At 46.8% G+C, this 12,359-nt stretch overlaps 1 protein-coding gene across 1 annotated transcript in view; it reads left to right on the plus strand.

The window, feature by feature from the left end:
* Positions 1-12,359, plus strand: part of DNAH3 (dynein axonemal heavy chain 3) — a 108,465-nt gene that overhangs the window by 38,077 nt on the left and 58,029 nt on the right. The window contains exons 24-31 of the mRNA XM_074323111.1: positions 1,988-2,189; positions 3,311-3,403; positions 4,465-4,575; positions 5,677-5,791; positions 8,312-8,510; positions 9,812-9,920; positions 10,111-10,224; positions 10,949-11,125. Of these exons, the coding sequence (XP_074179212.1) occupies positions 1,988-2,189; positions 3,311-3,403; positions 4,465-4,575; positions 5,677-5,791; positions 8,312-8,510; positions 9,812-9,920; positions 10,111-10,224; positions 10,949-11,125 (1,120 nt within the window). The remainder of the gene's footprint in view (positions 1-1,987; positions 2,190-3,310; positions 3,404-4,464; positions 4,576-5,676; positions 5,792-8,311; positions 8,511-9,811; positions 9,921-10,110; positions 10,225-10,948; positions 11,126-12,359) is intronic.

The following is a 12,359-nucleotide window of genomic DNA, read 5'->3' on the forward strand; positions in this document are numbered from 1 at the left end:
GGGTTCCCTTTTCTCCACATCCTCGCCAACACTTACTGTTTGTTGTTTTATTGATGATGGCCATTCTGACAGGTGTGAGGTGATATTTCATTGTGGTTTTAATTTACATTTCTCTGATGATTAGTGACATTGAACATCTTTTTATATGTCTGTTGGCCATTTATAATACATGTCCTCTTTAGAGAAATGTCTGTTCAGATCCTCTGCCCATTTTTTAATTGGGTTGTTCATTTTTTTTGGTGTTGAATTGTATGAGTTCTTTATAAATTTTAGATATTAACCCCTTATTAGATGTATCATTGGTGACTATCTTCTCGCATTCAGTAAGCGGTCTTTTCATTTTGTTGATGGTTTCCTTTGCTGTGCAAAAAGTTTTTAGTTTGATGTAGTCTCATTTATTTATCTTTTAATTTGTTTCCCTTGCCTGAAGAGACATATCCCAAAAAACATTGCTAAGGATAGTGTTGAAGAGTTTACTGTCTGTGTTTTCTCTAGGAGTTTTATGGTTACATTTAAGTATTTAATTCATTTTGAATTTATTCTTGCATATGGAGTAAGAAGGTGGTCTGGTTTAATTTTTGTGTGTGCATATATCCAGTTTTCCCAGCACCATTTATTGAATAGACTGTCTTTACCCCCATTGTATATTCTTGACTCCTTTGTCATCGATTAATTGACCATATAGGCATGGGTTTATTTCAGTCAGCCAACAAATAATTATTGAGCTCTTCCTACCTGTTCAGCACTGCAGCTAAAGTATATTCGTTTGCTATGCTGCATAACTAACTACCCCACAACTTAGAAGCTTAAAACAGCAACTATTCATTTAGTTCACAATTCCCTGGCCTGGCAAATTGGGCGGGGCTCAGCTGGGTGGTTCTTCTGGTCTCCTCAGGGCTGACATGTGACTCTACTCAGTTCGCAGTTTGTGGCCTCAGTCACTTGTATGGGGGTTGCTTCCTGTTGTCTGGGGCAACGGGGATAGCTGGGCCATATGTCTTTCATCCAGCTGAAGTGTATCCTGGGTTTCTTCACATGGTGGTGGTCGCAGCATTCCCAAGACCAGCAGGAGTGGAAGCTCCAAGGCCTGTGGATATTGAGACTTTGAACTTGCACAGATTCATCTTTGCCACAGTCTGTTGGCCAGAGTAGGACACAGAGCCAGATCCAAGAGATATGAAAAGAGACTCCACCTCTTGATGAGCTGACCTGCAAATATTTTAGCCATTTTTGTAATCCACCACATACAGTGGAGACCATAGTCATATGGCCCCTCCATTGACTAGGAACCTCCGGCCTAGTGGCCACAGTAGAGCTTTGTTCCTTGAGCAACTCCTGAAGGTTTGTTGTTGCTGCCTTGAGGGCCTGAACAAGAGAATGAAGCTATCTTATTATTTCTCATTTAAAACAAGGAAAAGGCCTCTGCATGTAAATAGGTTCATTATTAACTTGCATTTCTTGTTTCAGACTGATAACATTTTCTGTCATGCCTGATATAAGGAAAGACAAGGAAGTCTTCTGTCCTTCTTTTGCCCAGTGGTTCTCAACACAGACTGCATATTAGGAGCACCTGGGATTTTTAAAACTACAAATCCCTGACCCTACCCCAGATCAATTATACATGAATCTCTGGGCAGTAGAACCTTGGCATTGGATTTTCAAAAATCAGTCCAGCAAAAGTCAGGTGCAGCCAAGACTGAGAACCACTGCTCTATCCAGTTTTCTTTCAAAAGGTAGCACCCCAGGCCCCCAACCATATTAAACTCAGATGTACTAGCTTTCATTCTTTCTTTTACTCTCGGAGTCAAAGCCAGCTCCACCCTACATGCCCGAGATGAAAATTGGTGAAGGGAGTGGGCCTTAGAGAAACCCCTGTGACAGCTGGGCTTTCCCGGGGTGCCATCTACCTGTTGGGGAGTCCCACCTCGTTGGAAAAAGAAGTTCCCAGAAGAGATCCCAGTTGCCATCTTCCTTTGCTTTGAAATAGGTTCTTCTTCCTATCAAATGATGAGCTGCTGGAGATCCTGTCAGAGACCAAGGACCCGCTCCGAGTGCAGCCGCACTTGAAGAAGTGCTTTGAAGGAATTGCCCGGCTGGAGTTTACGGACAGTCTGGAGATCAAGGGCATGATCAGCTCGGAAAAAGAAACCGTTCCATTCCAAGAGAAAATCTACCCCGCTCATGCCAAAGTAACTTCCCTTGCCCACTTCTGGTTCTTTTCTCCATAACGGAGCAAAACAGAGAGAGGCAGAGAGCACACTGTTTAGCATTTAGACTCTAGTTCCAGATCGGTGGGTATGGAACACATGAGTTCCGCAACTTAATGACGGGGTGACTTTAGGAAGTTACTCAATCTTTCAGAGTCGCAGTTTACCCATCTCTAAGATGGGGCTTTCACTGTTAGCCATGTAGCACACTAAATTTGTGGAAGGATTTCAACCAAACTCGATGTGGAGACAGTAGCAGGAAACAGATCCAAACAACGGATGCTGTTCCGATTTCCGTGAGCAGAACCCAGTTAAAAGTCATCCCGTCAGACAGACAGCTGGGCAGGTGTTTTTAGATGTCGATAAAACATGGAATCAATGCCATTTAACTCAGATTTTCCTACAGACGTCCTTACAGAGGGAGTAAAATTTAAATGATTTCCACTTTTTCTAGACATGACAACACCCTTATGGAAATAGACAAGTGGTTTTTTTGGCCTCGCTTTGCTCTTTTTGCCACCTACACATATAAGTTGGAGTCAGGTCACCAACCACACATCTGCTAGCTCGTGGGCACCTGAAGTCAATAGCTACAGTTACCTGCAATTCTAAAACTGGAATAACCAAATTTAACTACATACATATATATAAGGGAACCCCACATACATGAGAGACTCAGAGACAGAAAGCAAATTGAGGTGTAGAAGACATTCTGAGCTAGGGATGAGGTAAGGAGCCTTGGAATTTCAGAAGGTCATTGCAGGGAGAGCACGTGTTCAGTAATTATTCGCTTGCCGAGCCATATAGACAGGTGAAAAGTCATTTCTGGTAATTCTTACTATGAGCCAGGCTCCTAATTTAAATTATTTTGGAGAGTTACAGTAGCGGGTAGACGTTTCTCTTGATCCCACACTGTCTTGGTTGCCTTTCCTTCAAAATAGTCTGCATAGCACTGAGGCACAATTTGGGGTGGCTCATTCTGAACCCCCACAGGTGCCAACCTTTGGCCTCCCTCCAGCCTGTCCAGAGAGAAAGCTGGTTCTGCGCGTGGCCTCTTCCTCCAGGCTTGGCTGACTGTGACTGACTGTCTGTCTCACCTGCAGGGCATGGTGGAGAAGTGGCTCCAGCAGGTGGAGCGGATGATGCTCACCAGCATGCGGGAAGTTATTCGACTTGGGATAGAAGCATACGTCCAGGTAAGAGAACTGGGGCGTACGTCCAGGTAAGTGAGAACCAGAGCCCTGGGCCACGGTGCTGGTATTGCAACAGGAACCTTGGGAGAAGGTTAAATGGGTCGGTTCTGACCGCCCCTTTGTCTTCTACCCTGTTTCCCTGAAAATAAGACCTAACTGGACAATCAGCTCTAATGCGTCTTTGGAGCAAAAATTAATATAAAACCCGGTCTTATTTTACTATAATGTAAGATCGGGTCTTATATAATATTATAAAAGCTTTAGGGGAAACGGGTAGGACAGAAGGCCTAAGAGAAAAGAACCTGTGGCAGTCACTCTTTAGCTTGCTCCGAGCACACAAAAGAATATTCTGTTAACACCTTCCCACCTGCTGTCCATCTCAGTGGTATTTGCACCATAGATGAAAGGCCAGTCCTCGTCGTATGTTTTATTGTTAATCAAAAATGAAAGAAAAACGGCTACCTATATGGAATTATTTCATGCAAGAGTCTGCATACTGCTTCTGTAAAGGCCAGATAGTAAATATTTTCAGCTATGGCGCCACATGTACTATTTATCTTTGTAATGAAAAAGAAACTGTAAATAATATGTAAACAGTAGGTGTGGCTGTGTTGCAATACACCTTTATTTACACAAACAGGCATCTTCAAATTTGGCCCTTGGGCCGTAGTTTGCCTGATCCTTAGTTTAAAAAAAAGTAGGGGGGAAAAAAAGTAGGGGCCATGACTAAGAAAATTGTGTGATGCCGCACTGCAATATTATGTAGCCATTAAAAAGAGTAGTCTGTACGCTTTCTCTACACCTTCTTGATTATAACTATGTAACATCCCTCGATGGGAGTGTGAAAAAAACGTTGAGTTGATGAGATTGTTGGTGATTTTTTGTTCTTTTTCATGAAATTCAGGGAGGAAGATATAAATCAGTAATCCCAGGGATGTCAAACCTTGTAGCCTCTGCGTGGGGAAGAATTTTATTTGTGTTGAGGGGGTGAGGTGGTGGGGATTACTTTGTAAGAAGTCAGTTTAAATCACTGAAGATGAAGTGACCCTACTGCACTCCCCCAGGTCCCTCGTAACCACTGGGTCTTACAGTGGCCTGGCCAGGTGGTTATCTGCGTTTCCTCCATCTTTTGGACCCAGGCGGTGTCCCAAGCCATGGTGGAAAAGACCCTCCCGGTAAGTGAGCCTTCCATAAAGCTTGCAGAGGAGTTTCAAGCTCCATGAAGATTTGAATGACATATCGTTAGAGTAGCCATGTTTTCTAAAGAAAAAACAATAATCCTGGCATCCACCCCATGGCATTACAGAAGCCAGGGTTTTCGTGGGGACAGCGGGACTGAGGATTTGAACTTGGGGCTGTCCTGGAGTTTTACAAGTGCAAGAACTCTCATTGTCCTTCCTCGACAGAAATCCTAGGCTGCCAAATTCTGAGTTTCATCAACCTTTGCTTCCAGAATTTCCAACAATGGATTTTTTTTTCGTTTTTAAAAATTCATTCTTGTTTTTCCTAACTCTTTATTTTGAAACAATGTCAGGCTTACAAATAATGTTGCAAAAATAATACAGAGCGTTCCCATACGCCCTTTATCCAGATTCCGCCAATATTAACATCTTGCATAACCACAGTACAGTTATCCAAGACAGGAAACCAACACTGGTGCAAGATACAATACTATTATCTAATCTGTAGACCTTTGAATTGGCTCATCTCAGTGTAGCCAGCTGCCCCACTCATGCTTTTTTGTGTGATGCAGGATTGCATGTTCACAGGGGTTTAGTTTTCACATCTCCTGTGTCTCCTTTAATCTGAAAAAATTTCAGGGTTTTTTTTTTTTTTTTTTTTTGGTATTTCTGGTTTACTATATAATTTATATGCAGTAAGACTCTTTTTAGTGTACAGTTCTGAGTTTTGACAAACACAAATATTTGTGTAATCCCCCAAATTCCCTGATGCCCTTTGTAGTCACCCCCTTTCCCTGCTCCGAGCCTCTGGCAACCACCAATTGTTTTCTGCCCCCGTAGTTCTGTCTTTTCCACAATGTCATGAAAATAAAATCAAACAGTATGTAGTCTTTCAAATTCGGCTGCTTTCAGTCAGCGTTAAGCATTTGAATGCCGTCTAGAAGTTTATGACTGGGGCTGAGGGCCAGGGGGCTTGAGGGTGGACGTCCAGGTGTCTGGCTTGGCCTATGGGGTGGCGGATGGTGCCATTTCCAAGAAGGGATTAGTGGAGGAGACTCCAGTTTCACCAGTTGTCCCCTCCTATGCCCCTGCCAGGACTTCCTGGAAAAGAGCAATGATCAGATTGCACAGATTGTCCAGCTGGTGCGAGGGAAGCTGAGCAGCGGGGCGCGTCTCACCCTCGGGGCCCTCACAGTCATTGATGTCCACGGTAAGCCTGGCGTGACTGAGTCAAGGGACAGCGCCAGGCTTGTCCCTTGCTCCCTTCCCCGGGATGGAGGGCTTCCAGTCTCTGGTCTCCATTCCCACTGGGGAGAGGCTTTTTCAACTGAGAGTAAGGTGAGGGGTTAGGAGAGAAGCAGCGCTTCTGAGTCTGTCCATCTTGGGTTTCCCTCCCGTCCCCAACTTCTGTCCAGGAACCACCCCAGCTGTGCTCTTCCTGAGACAGTGATGGATGGCCACAGCCGTGTCAGGTTCAACCCAAGGTTTCCTTCGCTGAGCAGAGCTCACATTCTTGAGCACGAGGTGCCAAGCTTTGTGCTGAATTCTTGACATACATGATGTCATCTTTATACGCATTTCTCAGATGAAGAACCCGAGGCTTAGAGAGGTAGCTAACTTGCCGAGAGGCACATAGCGAGTGAACAGCAGAGGCTCTTTGGTAATTTGAACCTATGTCTGTCTGATTCCAAACCCCAGTCACTGGAAATGGGCAGTGAAGCAGGGAGGGGGTGGGTGGGAGAGGATGCCTTCCAGCTCTTCCTTTAAAAAAAGAGGAGGAGGAGGACGGAGGAGGAAGAACTGGGGTCTTTATGTAAAACAAACCACCCTTACGCCCTCATCACCAAGGAAACTAGGGCTGGACCAGGCTGGTTGCCTGGGAACAGTGTGTCTCTTGCTCACACACCCAGCTTCCTGCTGGCATTTCATGGCATCCTGGTTTCCTTACAGCTGATGTTCATTTCAACCTGATTTCATTTGGATAGACTGAAAATCTGTCGAAATAAAATCAGGGCAAGTGAAGGGCGGTCGTGACCTTCATCTGGCCACATACCCAGCTGGTGGGTGTCATACAGGCCGGTGAGGTGGATGCCGCAGTACCCCCGAGTCGTTGGGTTCACAGACCCCACACACAGCATAGTGCAGGCATCCCCAACGCAGTACTTTGAGATTTACCTTCCTCTTGGGTCGCTCACACAGACCCCCCCACTCTTGCTACCGCTCTGTGGGTTCTCTCCAGAACCTGGAAGGGAGGTCAAGTGCTCAGGAAGGACAGAATTGCTTTGGTGTAATCTTCAAGGGCTCTTATCTGCAGGGTGTAGGGTTTCACTGTGATAAGACTTGTCTTTGGGGACATCCCTTTGCAATGTGGCCCTTCTGAGATCCTCATCTCTAGCTGCTGTACTAGTTGTGAGATCTCAGTCGCCCTTGGCCTGTGACTCACCTAAAAAATAATGAATGATTCTCAGAAACCCGTGTCCACTCTTCAACTTTGGGGCTCACGTCACTGTGAGAAAATTCAATTAGGCCAACAGCCCTATGAGAGAAAGGAGAAAACCTGGAAATGTATCTCCCAGCTGGTTTCTCAGGCCCCCAGATGGAAAGAATGCGTCTAACCATGACTCATGAGCCCCCTTCCATTGCTAACCATATCAGGCAAGCTGACTCTCCTCCTAGGATATCCGAGATGCCTGGGACAGGGCCAGGCGGGTCGTACTGGGACTAAGACAGCACTCGGGGTAACGACATACTGCCAAGCCCTCTGGGTCAGCCCTCCTAAGAGTTTTGGAATGACAGTAGCTAATACTTATGTACCCTGTTTCACTGAAAATAAGACCCAGCCAGACCATCAGTTCTAATGCGTCTTTTGGAACAAAAATTAATATAAGACCCGGTATTATATTATATTATATTATATTATATTATATTATATTATATTATATTATATTATATTATATTATATTAAAGACCAGGTCTTATATTAGAGTAAAATAAGACCGGGTCTTATATTAATTTTTGCTCCAAAAGATGCATTAGAGCTGATGGTCCAATTAAGTCTTATTTTGGGGGAAACATGATAATGCCAGGCACAGGTCAATCTGTCTGTCTGTCTGTCTGTTTATTTCTACCTACCTACCTATATCTATGTATATGTGAATATATGTAGATATTTACATGTGTGTGTATGTGTGTATATACACATATTCAGGGGGAATACAACTCATGTTCACATTGCAATTTTCATACTGTGTTTTCCATTCTTAAAATATGGATATATATTTTTTGGCACCCTCTGTGTGTTCACTTAGTCCTCATTGTAACCCCATAAGGTAGGTACTTTGTTACGTATTTAACAGGTCACACCACTGAAGGACAGAGAGGTTGAGTAACTTGCCTACAGTCACAGAGCTAGTTCATGGCAGAACCCGGGTTTGGACCCAGGCGGTCTGATTTCAGAGCCACACCTTTCCCGCCTCTGCTGTACTGTGGGCTGACTGCTGACAGTGCATCCGACTCTGCCTGGCTCCTTGGGAGAAGCAAAGAGCAGCTTCTGGCAGGAAATGCTGCCTGCAGGTTGGGGGTGGGCAAGGAGGGCCCTTGAGCCTACAATGGAGCAGAGAGGGGTGGCCTGGTGACGTCCTCCAACCTCCCCAAACCTCCCCTGACAAGTTGGTGCAGATGGGAGGTGCTGACGGTTCTGTATGTGTGCCTCTTGTCTGCGTCCCATCAGCTCGCGACGTGGTGGCCAAGTTGTCTGAGGACAGCGTGTGTGACCTGAACGACTTCCAGTGGCTCTCGCAGCTGCGCTACTACTGGGAGGCCCGGGACGTGCAGGTGCAGATGATCACGACGGAGGTCCAGTACGGCTACGAGTACCTGGGCAACTCGCCGCGCCTGGTCATCACGCCCCTCACCGACCGCTGCTACAGGTAAGGCCCGGGCTCCCCCGATGAGGGTGCCTGCCTGGAGAACTCTGGCAGGAATGCCTTCTGGGGACGAAGGTTAGGGGCATCTTGAGTTTGTCAGAGTCTCAGATTTTTTAGTTTTGCCCTTCGTCACTCTGGTCCCACAGATGGGCCTTAGGCCAGAAGCGAGAACCCAGTCGGAGTCCTAATACCAATTAGTGTGGTTCAGCCAGCAAGCAAAGGGTGGTGTCCGCCCTTGAAAATGGCTCAGTCCTTAAGGAGAAAGCTCTCCAGTGGCAGTATCGACGGTGCCCGGAGAGCCCAGGCCGAGAGATAGCAAAGGGCCTGGGGCAGGACCAGGCAAGGAAGCTCTGAGCTCAGCCAGCGGCCTGATGAAGAGCTGCGGCCACTCTGCGCTCAGCACAGAAGGCGCTCGGCCACTTTCCTTGGAATTCCTAACATTAGGAAGCTGGACTGTGTCAACTGGTCGATTTTATGATGTTCAGATTGTCTTTGATTTTATATATATTCCTTACAGTGAAAATTTTTTTAGTTATAGAGATACTACTTGAGTATTTTCTCCTTTCAAAGTCCTCAGTCATTTGATTCCTATGCTCTTCATTCATTCATTCATTCATTCATTCATTCATGCATTCATTCATTCATTCATTCATGCATGCATTCATTCATTCATTCATGCATGCATGCATTCATTCAACAGCCATTTTTTGAACCTTCCTGTGGACCATGTATGACCTCCAGGGGCCCTCAAACTAATGGGGTGAGGGAGAGAGACATACTTAGATGATTGCAAGGTAGTGTGTTAACGAGATTATAGAGGCTCATGCAGGGGCTGTCGAGACGCAGGTAACACGTCATTCATTTCTCACATTTATCTTTTCCTTCCATGTGCCAGGCACTGGGTTAGTTTGCTGGGGATGTGGAACTGAATCAAATACGAGTCCTGAACTCAAAAGTTCATAATCTAATGGGAGAAACACATTTATTTTCACCATTAACATTGGTGATTTTTGGAATGTGGGGTTTATGAGGATTTTTTGATTCGTTTATGTATGTATTCATTTTTCATTAGAATCATTCATTCAAACCAATGCGTATGGGTGCCTCCCACGCACCAGGCACTGTGCCAGCCTCTGAAGTTGCAATGATGAGTAAAACAGACCTTTTTTTTTTTTTTAACAATGGTGGTCATATAATCCGGGAACATATTTAAACTATTTGTGTGAGTCAAAGCAAAATAAACCAAAGCAGGTGTCTTTCCTGCATCTTAGGGCTCAGGCATTGAGTTATTTTCTTCCCTTTAGGACACTGATGGGGGCTTTGAAGCTGAATCTTGGGGGAGCCCCAGAGGGTCCAGCTGGGACAGGCAAGACAGAAACTACCAAAGATCTGGCCAAAGCTTTAGCCAAGCAGGTAGAGAAATGCTGTCCACCCCCATCCTGTCCTCCCGTCCCTCCCCGGACCCCTGTCCAGAGAAGTCGGCGTGGACTTCATGGTGGGGTCGTGGAACAGGCAGAGTGGGCCCCACCCGTTTCACGGTGCAGGGAGACTCATTTGTGAGGGAATTCATCCTGAGTGGTGCCTGCATCCTCCCTCTCTCTAGTGTGTGGTTTTCAACTGCTCAGATGGTCTGGATTACAAAGCCATGGGGAAGTTCTTCAAGGGGCTGGCCCAGGCTGGGGCATGGGCCTGCTTTGATGAGTTCAACAGGATTGAGGTAACCCTACTTCGGGGGTATAGAGGGGTTGGAGGTGCAGGGGCCTTTTTACAGGCTCCCGGCTCCTCAGTGACAGGGCCTGGTGTCTCTTCTGTACCTCTTGCACAGAATAGGTACTCAATGAATGAAACAAAAAACAGCCCCACGGATACATGATGCATATTTTATACACACATGCAGCCTCTTGTAGTCATTCTTTCACTAGCTCATTCCAAACTTTATTGAGCAGCTACTATGTCATCAAATACTCACAAAGGTGAGTAATAAATGGTTTCTAGACTCTTACCATCTAGCAAAGAGAAATAAAAATTAAATGAAACAAGTAGAGTATGATAGACCTTTATAGTAGTGGCAAAAAAGAGGCCTCACAGAAGAGGGGGTGATTGATTCTATTTGGGTGTGGAATTGAGATCAGGAAACGTAAATGTGCAATTCAAACAACAGTGTTCACATATGTGTTATAGGTCAGGCATTGTGCTGGGTGCTGGAACAAAGATCAAATACTGTGGAAACCACACACACACACACACACACACACACACACACACACACCAATTTTCATTTTCTTTACCAAAACCCCACATTATGCTCCTGATTTTCAATACAAAGGTCTGGTTCTCAGGTGACTGGGTTCTTTCTTTGCTCCGTGCAGGGGACTGGGGCAGAGTGGGGTGGGTGGCTGCCGGAAACTGGCACGCACATCAGCCAGCCCTTGTTACCGCAGGTTGAGGTGCTGTCCGTGGTGGCCCAGCAGATTCTCAGCATCCAACAAGCCATCATCCGGAAGCTGAAGGTGTTCGTCTTCGAAGGCACCGAGCTCTCTCTGGACCCAACGTGCGCTGTCTTCATCACCATGAACCCCGGCTATGCTGGCAGGGCGGAGCTGCCCGACAACCTCAAGGTAAACAGCGTACATGGATGCAGGGTGTGCCAGCAGCACAGAAACAACTGCAAGTACCCAAGGGTCTCACAGAGAAGCCACATCATGGGACCAGGTGACAGTGTTCAGCTGGGAGAAGGAAGAGTGGCGTGCTGATGGCAGTAAGATAACACTTGGCCCCAGAACCCGGTCTCATGGGGCAGGCAAGGATCTATACCTAATAACCAAGGCCGATAGGAATGACGCACTCAGACCAGACCACACACCCTCCCCGTGTTACTAAGCTGCTCAGGCCTAAGTGGTGTCTGTACCTAAGCAGGCAGTGCCAGCCCGCCGGTGAGATGGCACGAGAGTTTGTTTGTCCCCTGCCTCCTGCTGAGCTGGCCTGAGCTGTGGCCACGGCACTAGTCATGGGCCTTGCTGCTAGTGGGAGAAGGAAAGTGCCTGTGAAGGAGAAGAAAGAGCCAGCCGTGCCACCCCCCAGGGGGTAAGCGCCGCATGACCTCAGTATGCCAAAGACAGGACGGAGGGTGTCCTCCTGTGGGAAGAGCACCCAGCACCCTGACTGCACCAGGGGTTCTAATCCCGGCTCTCCCTCTAACTGCGTGACTTGGGCGACTCTCTCCTCCTCTAAGATCTAAGGCGATAATCACAGTAGCTGATGTTTGTTGAGCGCCCACCATGTGCCGCACACTTTTCGAAGCACCTCTCTTACGTGGTATCATTTGTTTCCATAACTATGAGGAAGATACAGTTGTCAGCCCATGTAGAGACGAAAGAACCGGAGCCTGGAGGGGTTACTTAATTTGTCCACAGCTAGTTGGTAACAGAACAAAGACTCCAATCAAGATGGCTCTGGCTTCATCGCTTCTCGGCCTTTTGGCTAAGATCAAGTGAAGATGGCTCTGGCTTCAGCCTCGTTCTGATACATGTTGGTCCTGCATTCCTCATTGACTGCTGTTGACCATATTGAACAATGGAAAGCTTTGAGGGTTGAACGATGCTCATCTGGCCTAGGAGAATGAGGTGGTAGGATAGCAGCATCGAGGGCCTTCCACACAGCCGTGGAGGGACCCGTGTGACAGCGTGTATGTGGACAGGGCCCGTGGGAGGGTCAGTGGAGCCGTGGGTCTGTCCAGGGAAGATGGTCCCTTTGCACTGACGTGTCCCCTGGCCCACCTTTCCTTGATTCTCTCTGGAGTGGCCCCCGCAATCACGCTGCTGCTGCTTGCTCAGAAGACGCGCCTCCCCCAGG

The sequence above is a fragment of the Rhinolophus sinicus genome, linkage group LG18, assembly GCF_036562045.2.
Source record: "Rhinolophus sinicus isolate RSC01 linkage group LG18, ASM3656204v1, whole genome shotgun sequence".
Lineage (NCBI taxonomy): Eukaryota > Metazoa > Chordata > Mammalia > Chiroptera > Rhinolophidae > Rhinolophus > Rhinolophus sinicus.